Source organism: Onychomys torridus, unplaced genomic scaffold (assembly GCF_903995425.1).
Source record: "Onychomys torridus unplaced genomic scaffold, mOncTor1.1, whole genome shotgun sequence".
In the NCBI taxonomy this organism is placed as follows: Eukaryota; Metazoa; Chordata; class Mammalia; order Rodentia; family Cricetidae; genus Onychomys; species Onychomys torridus.
In genome coordinates this window covers 3,321,791-3,344,135 of record NW_023414046.1, presented here as the reverse complement: position 1 = coordinate 3,344,135, position 22,345 = coordinate 3,321,791, and the positions used below count along the sequence as shown (strand labels likewise).

The 22,345-nt window shown below is 39.0% G+C and overlaps 1 protein-coding gene across 2 annotated transcripts; it reads right to left on the bottom strand.

Annotated features, from left to right (window-relative positions):
* Positions 1 to 33: 33 nt before the first annotated feature.
* On the bottom strand, positions 34 to 21,638 carry LOC118576637 (gastrula zinc finger protein XlCGF26.1-like). 2 transcript variants are annotated; one of them, XM_036176830.1, is made up of 5 exons: positions 21,350 to 21,620; positions 19,770 to 19,864; positions 5,841 to 5,961; positions 3,564 to 3,690; positions 34 to 2,273 (listed from the first exon to the last, which is right to left on the bottom strand). In XM_036176830.1, exons 3-5 carry the CDS (start codon positions 5,868 to 5,870, stop codon positions 667 to 669), a joined length of 1,764 nt encoding a protein of 587 aa, XP_036032723.1. In that variant the 5' UTR covers positions 5,871 to 5,961; positions 19,770 to 19,864; positions 21,350 to 21,620; the 3' UTR covers positions 34 to 666. The 2 variants fall into 2 exon arrangements, with proteins under 2 accessions (XP_036032723.1, XP_036032724.1); XM_036176831.1 differs by lacking the exons at positions 34 to 2,273; positions 3,564 to 3,690 and having other exon boundaries at positions 5,881 to 5,961; positions 20,920 to 21,638.
* Between the last annotated feature and the right edge of the window lie 707 nt (positions 21,639 to 22,345).

Sequence of the window (22,345 nt, the reverse complement as noted above, 5' to 3'; positions counted from 1 at the left end):
AAATGAATTGCCATGGTCATGGTGTCTCTTCAGAACAATAAAACCCAAACTAACATAATTACATTTGTAAGGTTTCTCTCCTGAATGAATTATCTAATGGATTCTAAGAAATGAACAAATAGTAAAGGATTTCTCACATTCACTCCATTTGTAAGGTTTCTCTTTACTATGTATTCTCTGATGTGTTCATGTTCTGTTAGCTTAGCAGGTGCACCTGACTCTGGCCCCAAGGCCCGCATTACACTGTTGCTCAGACTGTGGCTTGGTGGTGTGGCTGTGGCTGTAGCCATCATATGTAGTATTTAACTAAGTATCTATTGTACTATTTACCAATAAATTGGGAGTCAGGTGGTGGGGTGAAAACCTGCTAGTTCAGAGGCCAAGAAACAACTAAATGGCCTTTTTGGCCAGAGACCCAGCAAGGAAGTGTCTTTCCAACCATCTCAAACCAGAGGACCACAAAACTGCAAGTCGCTCCTTTCTCCTTCTTGTCTTCCATACTCCTCCATGTTCTCTATGGCTAATTCCTGCCAGTTAGTTGTGGGTTCTGCCCCCAATTCAAGGTTGATATTATTAACACTTGTGTTCCACAGTGTCATCAAGTATCCTAGAACATATTCTAAGAGCTAGACCAACAGAAAAGGATTTCTCACATTCGCTACATTTCTAAAGTTTCTCTAATGTATGTATTCTCTGATGAGTTCTAAGACTGCTTTTTGTAGTAAAGAATTTGTCACATTCACTACATTTGTAAGGTTTCTCCCCTGTATGTGTTCTCTGGTGTATTCTAAGAGATGGGCCCCAGGTAAAGGATTTGTCACATTCACTACATTTGTAAGGTTTCTCTCCTGTGTGGATTCTCTGGTGACTTCTAAGATTGTCTTTTGTGGTAAAGGATTTGTCACATTCACTACATTTGTAAGGTTTCTCTCCTGTGTGGATTCTCTGATGAGTTCTCAGACTGCCTCTCCCAGTAAAGGATTTTTCACATTTAGTACATTTATAAGGTTTTTCTCCTGTGTGTATTCTCTGATGAGTTCTAAACGTCCATTTCTTAGTAAAAGATTTGTCACACTCAGTACATTTGTAAGGTTTCTCTCCTGTATGTACTCTCTGATGAATTCTAAACGTCCCTTTTGCGCTAAAGGATTTCTCACATTCACTACATTTGTAAGGTTTCTCTCCTGTATGTATTCTCTGATGAGTTCTTAGTGTCGCCTTCTCAGTAAAGGATTTGTCACATTCAGTACATTTGTAAGGTTTCTCTCCTCTATGTCTTTTCAGATGTATTCTAAGATGTGAGCGACTTGTAAAGGATTTGTCACATTCACTACATTTGAATGGTTTCTCTCCTGTATGAATTCTCTGATGAGTTCTAAGATGGTCTTTTGTGATAAACGATTTGTGACATTCGCTACATATGTAAGGTTTCTCTCCTGTGTGGATTCTCTGATGACTTCTAAGGTTATCTTTTGTGGTAAAGGATTTGCCACATTCACTACATTTGTAAGGTTTCTCTCCTGTGTGGATTCTCTGGTGAGTTCTAAGATGGCCTTTCTCATTAAAAGATTTGTGACATTCACTACATTTGTAAGGTTTCTCTCCAACGTGGATCCTGTAATGTCTTTTAAACTTTGATAAATGATAAAAGCACTTACCACATTCTGTACATTTGTAGGGTTTTTCTCTACAACGGATTTTGTAATGTACTTTGAGTTGTGAAAAATGCAGAAAGGATTTACTATAATTTGCACATTTATAGGATTTGTCTCTGGGATGGGCTCTCTGATGCCTAATGAGGCTTGAGTGAGTCTTGAGGCATTTCCCACATTTCCTGCACTGATGTGCTTTCTTCCTGCTGTCAGTTTGTTTCAGAGTGATTTCTGTATTAGAGTCAAAAGATGTATCAGACTCTGAATTTTTGTGTTCTTTCTTTACTGCGTGAGTGCTTTGATTTTGGCTAGTGATGGAACACAAACTTAAACAGTTTACACAGTCTGTATATTTGCAAGGTTCTTCTCCAGCATTCCCACTTTTGTGTCTGTTGAGGGTTAAGGCTTCAATAGAGGCATCTCTGTGGTTACCAACTCTGTACTTGTTATTTTCTGCAGGATCACTTGTGTCACAAGGTCTACACTGGCTGCATTCACGAATCACTTTGCCAAGCTCATGACATTCATAAGACTTCTCTTTGACATGTTCATGATCATGGATCAAATGCTTTGTGACTTGATGCCAGACCTTCTCATATTTACCACATATGCAATGGTTCTCTGAAAAATTAATGTAATTAGGGATAATAGCAATTAATGCATGAGTAACAGATTCAATGCCTGATGTTTTCTTAGGTTTCCAATGACATATAAACTAGTAACTTTCAGAGACAGAGCTCTTAACAGAGGATTTTTCAGTTTCACAATTATTAAGTGGATGTTCAAAAGAATCACCAATCTGATCCATATCAAACCACAGGGACCAATTATAGCCTACTCATTCTTTTGTTCCATTTATTAATTTTTTTCATTTATTTGACATCCCAACTGCAGTTTCCCCTCCCTCCTGTCTTCAGTCCCCTCTCCCCACCTCTCCTCTCACCCCTTATCAACTCCTCCTGTTTCTGTTCCCATGAGTGTCCACAAAGCATGGCACATTAAGTTGATGTAGGACTAAGATCCTCCCTTTGTATTAATGCTGGGCGAAGCACCCACTCTGAGGAAGAGCTTCCCAGTAGCAAGCCAAAGTATTAGGGAAAGGCCTTGATCTCACTGCCTGGATTCCCACAAACAGGCCAAATTAAACAACTGTCTTACATATGTAGAGGACCTGGGTCAGTCCCAGGCCTAGCCTTTTTATTCTTATCTAAACACAGCACCTCACAGCAGGTAAGACAAATACGTGTTTGAGCAGTAAGGAACTTTGAAAGAGAAGCTCTGTGAAGAATCATATGAAGAATGTTTCCCTATTTCTTATGTTTTTAAGACAGAGTCACACAGTATAGCTTTGGTCAGCTAGGAACTCATAAACCAGGTTGGCAGGGAACTCACCATGTTCTCTTACTTCAGCCTCCAATGTGCAAATATTAAAATTCTTCTGTGCCAGTACTAGACATAGCAACCACATCTCAGAAATAAACAAAAACATTCTCATAATGAACAGCTCTTTCTCTAAAACTTTTAGTGTTGTTTAAAATCAGAAATACGTGAATAGTTCAATCCAGAGGGAAAATTAAAATAGTCTAATTATTATGAGTACTGTAATATATTTCCTTACTCTGAATATTCAATATTCTTTGAACTTTGAAATAATTTTCTTTATATATTAGATAGGAGGACTGAAGAGATCACAGGGAATATATCATTGGTTACTCTTTTAGACAACATAGAAAAATGTAAATGAAACACCATTAAAGTTATGAAAAATGTAAATGAAACACCATTGAAAAGTTATGTTGGGAACCAGAATTTCCCTCATTTCTGGGATTCTCTAGGATCAGAGTTTACATGTACACAAAGTAAGTAAATAAAAAGGATGAATCAGGAATTCTACAGTAAGAGAATTCTTACCCACAAACAGTAGATTGTTGTAATTCTCCAACATCACATCCATGTACAAAGCCTTCTGAGCACAATCTAGACATTCCCATTCTTCCTGCGAGATGTCCACAGCCACATCCCTGAATGATAACAGACCCTACAATGGAAAATTACATATTGACCATGCACTGATTGACAAATGATTTCTTGGGTAAAAGAATTAAAGACATGTTTGTGATATAGATAGGACATGGCAATTTTTAAAAGACAAGAGTTTTCTAGAAGTGCTACATTGCTACTCTTTCAGAGGCAATATATAGGACATAGTACATTGCTTATATCCATTAGGTCTCTATCCACCATGAATAATCTGAAGTTTCCTAAGGCTTAAATAGCAGATGAAAGGTTTGCCACAACCACAATATTTGAAAAAATTAGTCTCCAGTTTGCAGTCTGTCATGTCGTAAAGTCTTTGAAAATGTAGTTTGGTGACCAGCACACGTATGGCACTAAAAAAAGAGAATTTAATCTCATATCCATAAGATCTAATGCTCTCTGCTAAACCTTATAGGCAGGAGTCATACACAGTACATACACATACTTTCAGGCAAATATATGGAAATATATAAATTAAAATTGCAATTTAATTTTAATAAAAGATTTGCTTTCTAAAAAAATCCAGAGTCTTTATTTTCTATCTCTGTGAAAACAGAATGACATAATAGTATTGCAAAAAGCAAACTTTTAGGGAATATAACATACATATTTGAGGTCTAGATGCAGGAATGTTCCTTTATGAAATATGTATTTATATCAAACAGAATCTCATGTTACATCTTAGAGGGTAAAGTTATAATGAGCAAAAGTATGCTTCCAAATTATACAGTAGATGACCTTACTTAAATATGTACACTAGCTCAATCTTGTCTAAAGCTGGGTTCACCTGACTCTATTCTGAAATGCTCAGTTGAGATCCTGAGGCCTAGGTAAAATGCTGCACCCTTTCTAGAACAAAGAGGTAGAATATGGAATGCAGAATTCATGGATGAATTAAAAGTCAGTATTTTCTTGAGAGTAAGGAGTGAAAAATTATTGAATACATCCAATGTTTTTAAAAATATTTTATGAGAAATATTTACAACCATGAACTAAATAGAAATAGTAGAATTAGACAATGTTAATGTTATTTAAATTTTCCTAAAAGTTGACAAAAACAATATTGATAACAATTCCATAAATTCCATATGGTGTCAATAAATAATTAGAAATACATATGTAAATAAATGGTATATATGACAATGCAGTCATATGAAGTAATAAATTTTCTGTTATCAAAACAAATGTATTAAATAGAGTGAGAAATATTCTAACTCTTCATTAATTTTGAATATATTATTGTTCATACAATTAACTCAAATAAATTTAAACCTCTTAATTTCAACTTTTTTTCTTCAGTATTTGAGCTTATTCATCTATGGCTCATGTGCAGCACCAAGTCAGTATTCTCTAGAAAACTCTTACTAATGTATTCCACATAATGCTATACAAAGGTCGAAAAATGAAATGAGATAAGAGAGAATAAGAATTTTCTAAAGAGAGTTAACCAGTGAGCTTCGAACAGAATGTCTCATGAGACAAATACATTTCAGGTGTCACCACACCCATCATCACTGTATGGCATAAGATGACAAAAAGAGAAACCAGAATACTGCAACCTTCATCTCTTCACAGACACACCAACTTTCTGGCAAAAGCAAGCCACATATAACTTCTATCATCTGTGCTCTCCAGGGTGCTAAAATATTTACTATTGCAGTCCAAAACAATGAGTTTCTTCTAATTCTACTTTTCTATAAATTTCTCGGTGATGTCAGTGAAAAGGTCCTTGTGTTGGCATGTCCACGTTCATAAGCCTGTTTCTGGAAAACTAACCATTCCAGAAATGCAACTATGTGGCACATGAGACCATCTTTCTTCACTAATATAAAAGACCACAAGTCCATTCAAAGTAGAAAATGGCCATCAATATATTTCTTGAGCATCATTTACAATAGCTTGTGTCTTGGAAATTCAAGTCTTTAAATTCATGGCCTCACAGTACAAAATTGAGTGAAAATATAATGGGACAAGCCTCTGCTATATAGTTGAAAGATTTAAAAAATATAATCTTGAATATAAGAAAAGGAAAAAACAGATAAATAAGGCAAAATAAACACTTTCACTAACATTACAAGTGGTAGAAATTAAATATTCAAATGGTTTCATTAATAAAAACAATTTTCAGAGAAAAGTGGACATGACACTGACCTGGGGAGCATGAGCCACAGAAGCATTCATTCTTCTTGTTGCTCTTCTCTGAGTTTATCTTGTAGAAACAAAGACTGGAATTCTTGTTGAAATTTCATATCCACTTGTCAAAAATACAAATCTAAAAATAATACAACACTGTCATGGTCAATGCCAAGCCACATAAAAAGACCCCATAACCAAAATGGTACTAGAAATCTTGTCAACATTCCTCCAGACAGGAGAGCATGAAAGGATATCTTTAGAGTGGTGAAAGAAAATCTCTAGGAACCTTATCATTGCTCCTCCCAGTAACAAGGGCTCTTAAATTTCACGGAGAAGGAAGGACATATGAAGGTCATCAAATAACAAAGGTCATCCACTCATGCTGCACCACAGATCATAATTGGAGGCAACATTTACATAGAAAAATCAGAGAAATTAGCAATGACAACCCAGGAAATAAGGCATTTTACAAACGGAATAGATGAACAGGAGAGCTAGGGAGTACCAGATTATTTCCAACACACACAATTAGCAAACCACCATTTCCAATTAGAAGGAAGAAAATTACTACGCCCAATTTTACTCACAATAATATTAAAAAACAAATCATGAAAAAAAGACCCATGATACATAAATACCAGTAGAAACAGATATGTCATAAGACAAACTTGAAGAGATTTTATGATGAACTCCTTAAAGGAAACAGGAAGAAATGGAACACAGCTGAGCGCAGTAGAGGGAAGGTATGTTAGACTGAGGCCCACAGAACAGTGCAGGGAAAAATGAATAGCATTAGCAAGAAACCAAAAGGAGAGTGAGACAAGATGCGCTCTCCAGTCTTAGGAATCTAGAGGCATAAGAGTGAGCCACAAAAAAAAAAAAAAAAAAAGAATTATGAAGTAACTGGTAGGAAAGGCACCAAATTCCTTTTTAATGATGATATTATCATGCATAACACTTTCCAGAGTCACCACAGGAAAATCTTAGACTTGTTAAGTGCTTCTTCACATGTTAGTAAAGAGTACAAAACTAACACACAAAATTACTACTTTCTCTATTTATTAATAATGACAATTTGAAAAATGACTTAGTAATTTAAGGCATTCAAATTGTTTCCCAAAGATCTAGCAATAACACTAAGTTATCATGAATTCACTTCTAAATAGAAAATCTTAAGGCACTCAGAAAAAAAACTGAAAAGTAATGATACTCAGCTGCCTCCCATCGTTTCTCTCTCTACCTAGCAATCCCACTTATCCTCTCCTGCCTAGCTACTGGCTGTTCAGCTTTTTATTAAACCAAAGCAACACATCTTCACATAGGGTACAAATAAACAGCAACAGGAAGGGTTATGCAGAGAGAGACCACAAGAAGACCTTCAACGTCTATGGAAACACGCAGAAACTATTCTGTTCTGCCAAATTTATGGTTAAGGCAACTCAAAACAAACTCTGGGTATCTGCTTTGCGTTACAGAATTTTTTTTAAAGCAGATAGTCATATCATAACATGCAGACAGTCATGTCTGTACATTTTAGGGGTGAGTGGGGGTCACTGAGTCAGGGCTTCTGGGAACTTATTTCCAGACTGGAGTCAGAGACAAATGGCTAGTGGGTACCATGATGGACGCCTAAAATGGAGGTTCCGTTAGCTCTCACACTAAAATACAACATCTGACCATTTGGTCACATTTTTTTCATTCTACCTGGTAGATACAGCACATGTATTTATCATCGATCTGCCAAGTTTTTTCTCAAATTGATAATAAATTTGTCATCAGATTTAGTGACAGTCATTCTTATCATCTAAGAAGGTTTTACATGCTTCAGTTAGGGAAAATATATCTTACCAATTACTCCTCCTTTAAATGTGGACCTGTTTTCTAAGTTGCATGCATACTTGTGTGAGAATACTGATCCCTTGAAATCCACGTGAATGCGTTGATAGGTAGATCATTACAATTCAGGCCATACATCTATGAATGGAATGTCTGTGCTAAATGTTTTAAGTGTTTCTCAACTTTCCTAAAGTTGTGAGCCTTTAAAGCAGTTCTACATATTCATAGGTAGATATGTCTGCATGTGAGCAGACCAGTATGGAGATGGATAGACAAGAGATGCCTCGCTTCATGAGATCATCAGAAATGTTTTCCAATAGTACTAAGTGGCCCCTTATAAAAGGTGGTTGGACCCACACCCCAAGGGGTCTTGACCCACAGGTTGAGAACCATTGTGTTAGACAACGTTAAAACAGAATCATCAAGGAGGACACATGGCAGAAACTACTTCATTGCTGCCAGAGAGAAGAGACTGTTCTTAGGAATAAAGTGAACCATTCCTGGGTATGCCCTTGGAATTAATCACTGATTATGCCAGATCCTCCAGAATCCTATCACCTATCTTCCTGAACATGAATAGAGCTGGGTCTTGGTACTCTTCCAGGCAGTTCTCAGGTTCCCAATTAGTAACATACATGACTACGGTGACTCCCCTCAGTTCCTGGATGCTATAGATTTCCTCTCTGCCAATCAACTTTGTAGTTCTATGTGTAGGTAAGAATGTGTGACAAGGGTCTACTGCCATATATACATGTAAATACACATCTGTGCATACAGATACACACATACATATGTTAAAGCATATATCAAACTTAAGGACTCATTCTGAATGTCATAATAATGTTACTACACATTCTCATGACCATGGCTTCAGAATATACATAGCACTTTATTACACTGACATTAAATTTATCTCATATCCAATAGTTTTCTTGATATTTAACAGACTATTGAATGGTTTCTTTCCTTGCTACTGCTCAAGCACTTTAGAGTCACAATGAGAGAGAAGATGTCATTTAATACTACCATCATTCTACCTGATCATCCTGGTCACTGTATGGACTGATGCTATGTTTACCTTTCATGATTTGGGGAGACTGCTCTAACCCTTTTACATCATATTGAAAGAACAAACAGCTCCAAATTTCTTATGATAAAATTTAAACAACTGTCACAGAAACTGTTCAAAAGACCTAGGTAAGTGAAATACCAAAATCTCTCAAATAAATGATGGGTATTTATCACACTAAGAAATCAAAACGTACTCAATGAGCTAAGCGAGAATGACAACTAAATGAATAAGGATACTAATAAGATCACCAAGAATATTAAGACAATAAAACCAGGTGTAGCTCTGAAATCAACAATATGAGTCAATGGTTGAGAAATTATCAATTTTGATGAAGAAAACAGACATAATTCACCTGTTTCACTGACCCTATGCAGCAGAAATCAGAGGACACAGGAATGGAGAACTCATTCTTTTAAAACTAACAAAAGGAGAAGGTAATGAGGAGCAGCAGTAGAATCAGGATGTGTTGTTCTGAAGGTGGTTCCATGAGACAACCAGTGGAATTCACAGCAGCAACACGTGACTTAAGGAAAAATTAACTCTCAGCCTTCAAGTCAAATTATTTCCTGGCCAAATGCTGAATCCTGTTGTGCCATCAGGACCCATTTAGAGTAGGAACTTGTCCCTTCTCGATCACATCTTGTAGTTGGAGTTTTTCTGCCTGACCCACAGTCAGGACAAACCTCTCTTACCCGCCAGACCCACAGTCGCTCAGACACAACCAAGAAAGCACACAGAGACTTATATTGCTTACAAACTGTATGGCCGTGGCAGGCTGCTTATTATCTACCTTTTCTATCTTAAATTAACCCATTTCTGTTAGTCTATACTTTGCTACGTGGCTTGTGGCTTACCGGTGTCTTTACATGTTGCTTCTCATGGCAGCGGCTGGCAGTGTCTCCCCCAGCCTTCCTGTTCCCAGCTTCCTCCTCTTCCTTATCCCGCCTACCCTATCCTTCCTGCCTGGCTACTGGCCAATCAGTACTTTATTTATTTTAACCAATCAGAGCAACACATTTGACATACAGAACATCCCACAGCAACATCTGATTGATTACTCTGGAGGTTTTGGAGAACTGGGTACCCAGGGTAGAAATTAATGATATAGAGACTCAAAGGATAGACAGAGTCAATGCACAGACTTCTTGCAACATAGAAACACAAATAGTGACAAACCATTCTCCACTAATCCAAATAAGACAGTGAACTTAAAAGTCATAGAATTACATCTGAAAAGGAGACACTGAATATATGTCAATGACCTCAATGTTTCCTTATGGAGTACCGTGGAAAGTGATATGAGAATTCAAGAAGGATGCTTTCCTAGAAACAAGCAAACAATTCAAACTCCTATGTCATAAAACTAGGCCAGAAAAGAAGCAAGTGCTGAAACTGACGCAGTCAGAATTTCCTCTAACAGTGCCTGAGGACTGGACAGATTCAGCACTGAATTCTTTGAAAGGACACTAGCCCACTGGAACATGTGCCTCTGGAGGGCCTTGCCCTTCTCTCCCATTCCTTCCGCCTTGCTAAAAATCATTAGATTACATCCCTAAAGCTAGCCACCAAGGTCTACTCCTTTATTTGGCCACTTCAACCTCCTGAGGTTTTCTTCCAAGGTCCACTTATGGAAGCATTGAATCAACAATCAGAAGCCTCCTTTGGTTCACCTAATAAACATGTCCAATTAATATTAAACACTGCATTTCATCATGGGGTTTCCTCTCTTTACTTTTATAAACTGCCATTTGCCTATGTACCACCTCTGCATCCCATTTATCCAGTGGCAGTCCTATGTCCCTCCAGGACAAATATTCTTGCCCCATTTCCCTTGTCTCCTTCCCCTTCTCCCTCATCCTCTATCTCCTTTACCACTGTATCAGAGCCCATTTTAACACAGAGTTCTCCTTTTTCTGTTCTTAAGAATTCCACCTAAGGAGGCTGAAGAGACGGCTCAGCGGTTAAGAGCACCTGTTGCTCTTCCAGAACTGAACCTGGGTTCAATTCCAGTATGTACATGGCAGCTCACAACTGTCTGTAAGTCCAGTTCTAGGGGCCCTGACACCTGTGGCTATATACCAATGTACAGAAAATAAAGTTAAATTTTAAAAAATTAATGAAGAACTCCACCTGCAAGGGCATTTGCTGCTGTTTTTCAGCCTGAGTCAGAAAGCAGTCATTTTATCTTGTCTTTCCTGCTCAATAAAAGATTTCTCTATGAAAATACATGTTTAGGTGTGGTTTGTGCCAATTGCAGGGTGCTAGAGGGAGCTCTCACTGTGCAGGGGTCCCCTTCTTTCTCTAATTCCTTTACAAATTTCTGTACTAATCCTCCAGAGAAAAGTATTACTGAAAAGTTGAAGGAAAAGGAACGCTAGACCATCATTACGCAAAGATGTCTTTACCTTGATACAGAAAGCAGATGAGGATAAAAACATCTCAAAGGAAAAATCATAGACCAGTTGCAGTAACAAAGAGATTCTCTCTAATGGATGTACAAAAGAACTCAAGTTGATTTCATAAAAGGGATGCAAGAATGTTTCAACATCCACAAGCCAATCAATTCATGACACAACATATTTAGAGTCAGTGAGAGAAGAGACACATATCCATGTCAACATATCCATGAAAGGTCTGGGGGGGGAGTATCATATTCTCTCACTCTAAAGGCTCTGATGAGTAAGAGAACAGTAGGAACGTACCTCAGCCTAATGAGGACGACAGCCAGAACCCTGACCCTAACATCACACAAAATGAAGAGAGCTGCCATCATTCTATTCTAATCAGGAGAGATAAGGATGTCCACTCCCTCCACAGTAACTCAACACACTGCATCAGTGCTTACAAACAAGAGAGACAGAAGAAATCTTCAATGAGTCAAAGAAAATCCAGAAGGCACATTTTCTGAAATTACAAGAAACACAACTCTTTACATCAAAAACTAAAAATATTCTCAGAGAAAATGCAAGCTCAGTGATAGAGTGCTTGCCTAGCAAGCGCAAGGCCCTGGGTTCGATCCTCAGCACCCCCCCCCACCAAAAAAAAAAAAAAAAAAAAGAATGTAAGAGCTGGAGAAGGGGAGTGACTTATACAACAGCTATACTGTCCTAAGTTCTGGCATTTGGAATTATGACTACACAATAGCCTGGATACCAGACCAAAACCTGCTTCAAATCACCATGAAATCCAAGGGGACTAATGGGATGAAAATGTGGACAATGGTGGATGGGGCAGAGACTGACGAGAGGGTAACTGTCCACACTGCAGAGAGCTCCAGAGGCAAGTGGAGGAACAAGGAAGTAGAAAGCATGGGTAAAGTTAAACTCCAGGAGCTCATAATAGCCATTCGAGCAAAGAAATTGGATAATGAAACTATTCTACCAGAATATTACTCTTTAAATATGTTAACAGCCATAATATGAGTGAAAACATCAGGATATACCTCAGTTCATGTAAATAAAACGTTAATGATAGCACAACAAAATTCTGAAAGCCAGGATAAAAAATGAAGCAGTTGTGAATTTATAATATTTAAATTTTGATGCACATGGGACTCATGGTCAGTATCAGAACAGCAAGGGAAAATGAGCATAGCAATGCCTGACTTTTCATGGGAAACATCAGGACATTTTTGCATGACACATGATTCATGCACTATAGGATACAAGGCTGCGTAATGTCAACTCTATCAGCAACAAATCAAAAATTCCTGCTCCAGTGAAAGATACTGTGCTTCAATTTTAGCAATATTAAATATGGAAACCAAATGTGTCCCAAGATATAATTTTGTCCATGTCTTCAATTAAAAAAGTACATTTTCCATTTCATGGGAACTGAGAAAAGGTCATTCTGGGATGGGATGATTATCCCATGGTTTTATATGCTTCCACTAATAAATAAAATAAAAAACACCAATCATCCAGGACTTCTACTGTAACACCCAGAAATGACATTTCCTCAAATAAACATCTGCTTCTGAACAGGCATATTTCTACATATCTGAACCTTCCATCCAAAAGTCACTATCATTTGTTTCAGTGTGAACTGTTTAAAGTAGATAAAGCTCAAATAGCTATGTGTGGTCTTCAGAATATGGGACTCAAGATTCATGGTAGACAACCTCAGCAGTGTAGTCTAGTCTTCCCTTGGATAGTCTCGCAGACAGAGGCTTCCTCATCTCCCAGATCTATCAGGTTCTTCCCACATCTAAGTTCTGTAACAATTTGCTTTTATTTTCCAATTGTCTTCTCTTATCCTTTAACACCAACAAAGACTGGGAAAATATAATATTCATGGATATCTACCCATAATCTAAAGTCAGCAGAGCATGGAAGGATATTTTTTAAATCCTGAAAGAAAATAACTGCAAACTGCAGTGTTATATCCAGAAGAAATGACTGCTAGAATTGATAGTGAAGGAAGTGTATTTGAATGTGGTCAAAAATTAACACTGTTTTTTCACTCAAGAACATACTTAGATGATAAACACATAAAAATAAGCCCAAAAGATTCAGACATAGCCAGGTGGTGATGGCACCTTCCTTTAATCCCAGCATTTGTGAGCAGAGGCAGGAAGATCTCTGTAAGTTCAAGGCCAGCCTAGTCTGCAACAGAGTAAGTTCCAGGACAGCATGGGCTACAACAGAGAAACCTTGTCTTGAAAAAATTAAATGAAGTAAAGAGAGAAGGAATCGGACATAAATTCATAAATTATGAAGACACAGGATAGAGTACATTTTATGTGAGGAATAAATGAATAGCAGAGAATTGGGAAACAACCCATCATGTACAACACAGGAAAGCATTAACTCTCACCGGGAGTGAAGAACAATATGAAAAACAATCTGCCAGCTACAACACAAGTAAAACCTTCTAGTTGAAAAGTCCTAAGGAATAGAATCCAAGTAAGAACAGAAGTTCATCCACTATTCTTCAAAGAACTTCACAATAAAATCCCGAGTAGTAGTTGGAATAAATGAAACACATCTCACCACAATAAAGAATATATTTGTCAATTTAGGTTTGCAATCCATAAAGAAAATGTACAGTACTGACCTGACACCATAACGAGACAAAGGTTCACATTTTCCCAATTGTATTTATTATAGTTTTTGTTTGTTTATTTTATATTTTTTTTATTTTAGAAATGTTTCTTTCCTTTTACCTACCAACTCGTTCCCCCTCCCTCCCCTTCTCCTGCTCCCCTCCACCTCCCCCCATCCTTCCCCCCATCACCTCCTCATAGAGGATAAGGTAGTCAACACAGGCTGGCATACCAAGTTGGGGCCGGACCTAGCCCCTGCCCCCTGCATCAAGGTTGAGTAAGGCATCACACCACAGGGAACAGGCTCTAAAAGTCAGTTCAAGTACCCAGGATAAGTCCTGGTCCCATTGCCAGGGGACCCACAAACATCAAGCCATGCAACTTTCACCCACATTCAGAGGGCCTAGTTCTAGTGGGAGTATGTATTGTAGTTTTAGCCTAGTTGGAGGTGATGGACTGAGGACTGGTGGTTAGGAGCACTGGCTGTTCTTCCAGAAGATTGGGGTTTTACAGCAACAACCAAATGGCAGCTCATAAAACTCTCTGTAACTCTAGTTCTAGGCAATACCATATTCTCTTCTGGCCTCTGTGGGCACTGCACCTGTGTAGTACACAGACAGACATACATGCAGAACTAAGACCCATTCACATGCAAGAAGAACAATGAAAGAACTAACTACAAATACTTGAAAGAGATAAAGAAGCAGAGATACAATAGGAAAAGAAGACATTTAACATTTAACTTAACCTTTTCTGTGATGGTGTGATTGCATATATCATCTGAAAACATCACCAGAAAACTTTATACTTCACAAAAGCCTTAGTAATATTGAAGAATACAGAAGTAAAAAACACAAATTACCAGTTTCTATGTACCAATAAAGAGCACGTTGAAAATAAATATGGATAATATCCCAGTGATTGTAGCTTAAAGGCAGAGGCCCTCTCCCCAAATACTAATAAGTTAGTTCATACTCCTTAGCTTTGAGGGAATTACAAACAGTAACACAACTGATATTCCATCTCATACTAGCAAGAATAGCTAATAGGAAGAAAACAAATTAGTGGATCAAAAGATTGTGCAGTGGGTAAAAGTAGTTACATCTCTTCCAGAATACCTGGGTTCAAATCCCCGCACCAATACCCTGGCTCAAAACCATCTGTCACTTTCTTCCCAACAGATCTAAAGCTTTCATGGGACATTCACTGGCACTAGACACATGTGCTGCAAAGACATACATTATGCCAAAACACCCATGTACATAAAAGAAAATTTAAAAACAAGAAAACAATAGAATCAAGTCCGGTGGGCACAAATTAACTTCACTACTCTGAATATAGAGGTATGTGTAACTCTGTAAACTGTTGTTAGATTGCCTACATAATGTTTCAGAAGAGCAAAAGCTATTGTTGAAACACTTGTCAAAAAAATAATACACAACAAAAAAATGATCTAATGGCCAAAAATGAAGATGAGAAAATGGGAAATTAGAATCTTACTTTATTCTAATTCTGAAATGAAATGAAATGGTAATGAAAACAGGAGAAATCCCTTAGGACACTTACAGAAATGACAAATGTACTCCTCATATCACCCTCAAAAGTTTAGGGATACAAACTTGTTTCAACATGTACAGATATATCTATGTAAGACTGCAAATATCCATTCTCGGACAGAAGGAACATGATCATATCCATAAATCCATAAAAAAGCTATGGAGAAATTTCACATTTGCTCACTGTCAACATTTTCAAAAATCTAGGGACAGGAGGAACATGCCTCAGCATAAAAGACAAAAGAAGCCATGAAAATAAATCTAACATTTTACTAAGTGAGGGAGGAAAAAAAGAGGAAGGATTCCAATCTCCTTAGGCAGGGACATGAGTGTCCACTCTGTCCACACTAACTCAGTATGATGGATCCATTGTTAACCAGAGCAAGATGGAAAGAGAAAAAAATTCTCAATTTAAGAGGGTAAGTCACTACATGCCAGAGAGCAACTTATTCCAAATTATAGGATATATAATTCTTGCCGGGCGGTGGTGACGCATGCCTGTAATCCCAGCACTTGGGAGGCAGAGGCAGGTGGATCTCTGTGATTTCGAGGCCAACCTGGTCTACAAAGCGAGTTCCAGGACAGGCTCTAAAGCTACAGAGAGACCCTGTCTCGAAAAAAAAAAAAAAAACAACAAAAAAAGAAATATAATTCTCAAGCTGAGTGTGGTGGTGCATGCCTTAATCCTGGCACTTGTGGGGAAGAGCAGGTGGATCTCTGTGAATTTGAGGCCAGACTGGTCTACAAAGTGAGTTCTAGGATAGGCAAAAAAAAAAAAAAGAAAGTAAACTTTATTCTCAACTTTGAAAATTATAAATATTCTACAAGAAAACTCAGTTCTATAATCTGTGAAATAAACCTTAAAGCTCATGCTCTAAATCGGTTGGTGTTTTACATATCAGCAAGATGAGGGTGAGAAGACAGCTGACCACTAAGACGACCATAGTATCTAAGAAATATCAAGGATGCTCTGGTTTTAGCATTCTTAGAGCTAAAAGACTGTGCAAGGTAGTGGAGGAGAAGAGTCATCAATGACCTTACCCAGAAGTGGACACCAATGTCACATTGTCAAGTTGCCTGGCATGGTTTATCCATCCATGATGCAACATGGGCTCATGATATCTACCAGGAAAGATGAGCAACAGGCTGGTCATCATCTTTGTGGTGGCCAACTACATCTAATCTGTAATTAATGTCCTCTGCATTTAATTTCAGGGCTGTGAATGACTCCTGGTGTATTATGTTCGGTGGGGAAATTTTTGTGCATGAATTCAGCAAACTGAATTAATCAAACTGAAAACAGCTAGTCAGAATCTATGTCAGTCTAGGTTGTTGAAATGTGGGTGAAGTTTTGGAGGCCCCCAGAGGGACAGAAGCATATAAAAAATTCTGCTTACTTGAACTTGGGGCTCAGACTTTATATAAGCGTTGGCTGATCCTGTGTGTGTCAGCCTTGCACACACACAACACAAGAAAAGATGTTTCCTGGATCACAGCTGGGTGCCTGCTTCCCTTGGTTTCCTAAAACAGTGCCATAAAGTGAAGACAGCTTTCTCTGTATTCAAGTACTATCAGATTAATTTTTGGCTAGTTCCAGAGAAGGAAATACATAAAATACACAAAAAAACCTGACCAAGAGCCTACGACCGGGAGGATGACAGGTCATGGGAGGGAATCCACTCATGACATGGCATTTTGCAATGCAAATAATATTATAATCAAGAAATAAACCAGAAAGGTGACAATGCACAAAAGAACAGAGACAATGTCAGTGGGAACCCAACTCCTGTAGTCACCAGGAAAGTCAATGTGCAGCTTTCTGAACAACCAAACAAGAAAAAGAGAAGATACTACTCAAAATGATAAAGGAATGAAATAAACTGCAAGGTATTAATGAAACAGAAAAGCAGGAAGAGGAAAAGAAACATAATACAGAGAAATAACAAAATAGTATGTGTTTATATTTCCCTTCAGTGATTTCTTGAAATGTATATGTATAACACACCCCCAAACTACATGAAAATTGGATAATCTTAAAATCAAAATATATACTAAACCTAAATAGCCCTAAAATCGAAATATATACTTTCTATAAAAGTATTTTACTTCAATAATAAGAATACAAAGTGCTAAGAGTAAAGGAATTTTCTTAAAAGACTTTCCGTGAAGAGGTTTGGTTATTGGTAACAGGAAAAGCTGAATCTATAAATATACAAAAAAAAATTAACAAATTACCATTGGTATTGAAGTCTCCCATTATGAGTGTGTGGAGTATGATGTGGGACACCTTGCTCAACCTTGATGCAGGGGGAAGGGGCTTGGACCTGCCTCAACTGAATGTACCAGGCTCTGCTGACTCCCCATGGGAGGCTTTACCCTTTTTGAGGAGGGGATGGAGAGTCAGGGGTGGGGAAGGATAGGTGGAGCAGGAAAAGGGACGAGAGGAGGATCTGTGATTGGTAGGTAAAAACAAAATTTTTTTAGTTCTTAAATAAATAAAAAAGTAAAAATAAAAAAATAAACCCAAATGATCAAATGGTACATTTCCAGAAAGGTATGTGATCAACATGAATGCATCTCATAAAACAGTTTCCAAATATATGAAGCAATCAACAACAGAATTCTAGGAAGCAAAAAGACTTCCGTTGCTCAATGTCCACCACTGAACAAGATGACCATGAACAGCACAGAAATCCAATAATGTCTAGCAGTCCTCCAGAGAATCATCTACTTAGCAGCAGAAGACATCCAGTCTTCTCAAACTACAAGAAGCATGCTCACTCCAGTGTGCCCATGTCTTAAAAATAGAACAAGTCTTCAAACTTAGTAAAGACCAATGTTTAAAAACCGTCTTCTCCAAGAACCTAGTATACTGACATCGAAATTAGATAGAAGAGAATACAAAAAAAGACATGTGAAGACTGACTCACTGACACCATGCCCTCATTCAAACACGTTAAGAAATATAAAACAGCGGAGTGGTGGCGGCGGCGGTGACATGGTTCACGCCTTTAATCCCAGCAAGCAGGAGGCAGAGGCAGGTGGATTTCTGTGAATTTGAGGCCAGCCTGGGCTACTAAGTGAGTTCCAGGAAAGGCGCAAAGCTACACAGAGAAATCCTGTCTCAGAAAAAAAAAAAAGAAAGGAAGAAAGAAAGAAAGAAATATAAAACAATCCTTATGTTCTTTAAAGAGTCTGACTGAGCAGCAGTGGCACACGCCTTTAATCCCAGCACTCGGGAGGCAGAGCCAGGCGGATCCCTGTGAGTTCAAAGCCAGCCTGGGCTATAGAGTGAGATCCAGGAAAAATGCACAGCTAAACAGAGAAACCCTGTCTCACAAAAAAAAAAAAAAAAAAAAAAAAGTTAAAATTTGGGCTGGAGAGATGGCTCAGTGGTTAAGAGCACTGGCTCTTCTTCCAAAGGTCCTGAGTTCAATTCCCAGCAACCACCTGTAATGAGATCTGGTGCCCTCTTCTGGTCTGCAGGGGCACATGCAGGCAGAACACTGTATACATAATAAATTTAAAAAAAAAAAAAAAAAAAAGTTCTAAATAATTTGTACCAAGATCTTACAGGCAGTTTTTTCTATAAATGGAGAAAATCAGGAATTCCTAAGATAAATAAAATTGTGAGCAATCAAATACTTCAAAAATAATGAGAGAAGGATGAAACCCGGAGATAATTTCAAAACATATAAAAATTGTAGCTATGCGGGCTGGAGAGGTGGCTCAGAGGTTAAGAGCACTGGCTGCTCTTCCAGAGGTCCTGAGTTCAATTCCCAGCAACCACATGGTGGCTCACAACCATCTGCAATGAGATCTGGTGCCCTCTTCTAACCTGCAGGCAGAACACTGTATGCATAATAAATAAATTAAAAAAAAAAATTGTAGCTATGCAAACTATGAAGTGTGGAAGACACACAAAGGGATATCAAAGGGAAAACAATGTAAATGAAGTTTAATACTCGGCAGAGATATTAAGCAAATCTTACCGAAATTCTGCTGGCATTATTTTAGAAAATAGAGAAATTAACCCTAAAAGACACAGAACCTGAAGAAACTAAAACATGTTCCAAAACCTCTGTATACAGGACCAACCCAGAGGCTTAACTGGTTCTAACCAAACACCATACTAAAACTATACTAATGAAACCACTTAACAGTGGTTTAAAGAAACAACCAGAGATGGAAATGGAAAGGGACAGCATCACTCCTGTGCAAAGTCAAATAAAATTATATCTGCCTCTGAGTATTAACACTTTCATACACAGTCTTCAAACACCTACAATAGGACAATCTTGAGATTATTCTCCCTGGACTTCTCTAGAATCATTTGGAATGAAATAGAGTGTGGCAAAACCAACTTCATGTCCTCTTTGTACTGTCCCTGGAGCCCTTCCCCATGTCTTCACCCCTTCTCAGACCCTCTAACACACCTGGATCCTTTGCTACTGTCTCCTCTCTCTTCTGCATCCAGGGCTCTTTGTTCCCATTCACAGCTGAGCAGGACTGACTGACCGACCTTGTGAGACTGCATAGGAGAAAGAGATCTTCAGAAATCACCTGGGACTTTGCAAGGAGCAAAAACAAAAGATGCTAACACCTGCCAAAAGGAAGAAAAACATCAAGGAAAGAGAAACTATCAGGAAAAAAAACGTCTCTTTCTCTAAGGATTTCACTTTACTCTGTGAGATGTGAGAGACTCATTCACACACAGCTCACACACATGCAGAGTTGTTTTCTCAGGAACCCTGGGCAGAAACAAGGGAGACTCCAGAAAAAAATTCTCACCTTCAGAATCCAGACTGCTGCAGTTCTCCAACTGGAGATCTGTGCAAAAAGCCCTGTGAGCAGGGTCTAGGCATTCCCACCCCTCCTACAAGTCCTCAGTCACAGCACTGAAAGTCAACAAACTCTAAAATTAAATAAATGCAACAGTTGGGCTATGTGTGCATGAGCACAATGCTTTTCTTCAATGAAACAGACATTTTTCTGACACAGGTGAGTGATCATAAATATTATAAAATAATTGTGTTTAAAGTGCATTTGCTAACTATAAAATAGTGTGGCCTAATATATTCTCACAGCATACATGTTGGGCTTGGCTGGACCTAAGGTGTAACATAAGAACACAGTATATGAAGATACATTTCCAAATGCTGTATTTGCATTCTAGACTGTATATATCTCAGATGGAAAATGAATGGGGAGTAAAAGGTTTGCTTAATGTTTACAACCATATGTGTGGCACTCCATAAAACATATTTTCTGTTTAATCGTATCTCACTGGTTCCTCATGTGATTACTATCTACAAAGCTCTCTGGGGATGCCTAGACTCAGGGGCGAGGACCACTCTCTAAAATAGGCCTGTGGTAAAACAGGGAAGTTAGAAAGCATGGATGAATTTAAATTCCAGGACTATTGGAACTGTCACATAGCAAAGAGAACCCTGTTTGCAAACAACGGACAATGCAAATGCTCTCCTGGATTATTTTATAGTTAATATTATGACAGAATAGTCCGGCAACCATAAGATAAGTGTAAATAATCACGATGAGACCCACTTCATGGGATCTCAAACTTACCGACAATGGAAACGATAGCGACAACAGAATATTGAAAGCTGTGTCTGTTCGGAAAATGCGGCCGGCCAGGGTGGGCGGCTAAGAGAGCACGCCACGAGCAACAGGTCTAGCGTGAGGCTTATTGGGGGAGGAGCAGGAGCAAAAGAGGAAAAGGTGGGGACATGAGAGACAGAGAACAGGTAAGCGAGCAAGCAAGGAGCAAGAGAGAGATGGGTGACAGATGAACACTTCCAAGCGCTGTACGAGGCGCAGGGAGGCATCCAGCTTTAGTGCGGGGGAACGACCGCACCTGACCGCAGTGGTGACGTAAGCTGCCGCAGGTTCCCCACGTCCCCGGGCAGGACAGCGGGGGCCGACAGTGTCCTTCTGGGCACCTCCGCGGGCACCCCGGTCCTTCCCTCCCGCGTCCCAGCCCCGCAGCTCCTCTGACCTGGGAGGTTCCAGGGCCGCCGGGCTGCGGTTCCCGCCACTGCGCTGTGACTGTGACTTTCCCAGGCCGCCCCGCGGAGACTGCGGCTCCGGGAGACTTCAGGTCTTGAATACCCGGCCGGATCTTACGTGCAGTTCGGGACACTGTACTCCCCGAACCCAACAGGGAATGGTGAAATTTCCTAGCACTTCAGCCTGGTTCTTTGGAGTCGCACCTCCTGGCCCCGCCCAGCACATCCCGCTTCCGGTTATGCGTTTCCTCTAAACCCGCCTTCCGGGGCTCTTTTTCTTAATTAGTCTACCAATTACTCCCCGCCCCCACAGATTCTTTCCCCTAAACCTCTCTGATAACGCTGTGTCCACGCCACATCAAAGACCCGTCCCTCCCACTGGGTCTCAGGCTGCCTTCCACACAGCTCCAGCTGTCAGGCTGCCCTGGACCCGCTCTGCACAGCCTCCCCACATGCTTGCTGCCAGCCTGGACCAGAACTGCACCTAGGAGGACGCTGCACCCTGGCATCTGAGCCCCACAGTGAGTTCTCAACCCTTCAGATACAAGTTATCCGGCCTAATTTCTCATCTTGGGAAAACATCCTCCGAGGTTATAAACGCACAGAAAAAGACAACAAACACTCTAAATTCCCAACACAAATTAAAACTAAGATTAAAAGCATTTGACTCAAATCATAAACAATACCTGTAACCCCTAAGGAGAGCAACTTAAACGATATCCACTATACAGAACTCAAAAAGATGAGTCATATTCAAGGAGGTAAAAGCATGTAGAGCATGGGAATCAACTCCAAGAGGATAGGAACAAAATATTCATGGGCAAGAAAACACTAGCTAATGCCTGCAGGAAATGAGGACACTAAAGGATATGAAAAATGAATTCATTAGTTAAACATACATAAACAAAACAAGAAATGAGAAATGCAATAATCCTAATAATAACTCAGAGATCAGAAAGGAAACAGAATATCAGGCTTGAAGGCAA

What these genes read in the sequence shown, in the direction of transcription:
- LOC118576637 (XM_036176830.1), bottom strand. Translation starts at nt 5,870, where the DNA reads ATGAATGCTTCTGTGGCTCATGCTCCCCAG. An exon ending in CTGTGGCTCATGCTCCCCAG is followed by an intron (nt 3,691 to 5,840) that starts GTCAGTGTCATG and finishes TTTCCATTGTAG; the next exon opens with GGTCTGTTATCATTCAGGGA. An exon ending in CAACAATCTACTGTTTGTGG is followed by an intron (nt 2,274 to 3,563) that starts GTAAGAATTCTC and finishes TTAATTTTTCAG; the next exon opens with AGAACCATTGCATATGTGGT.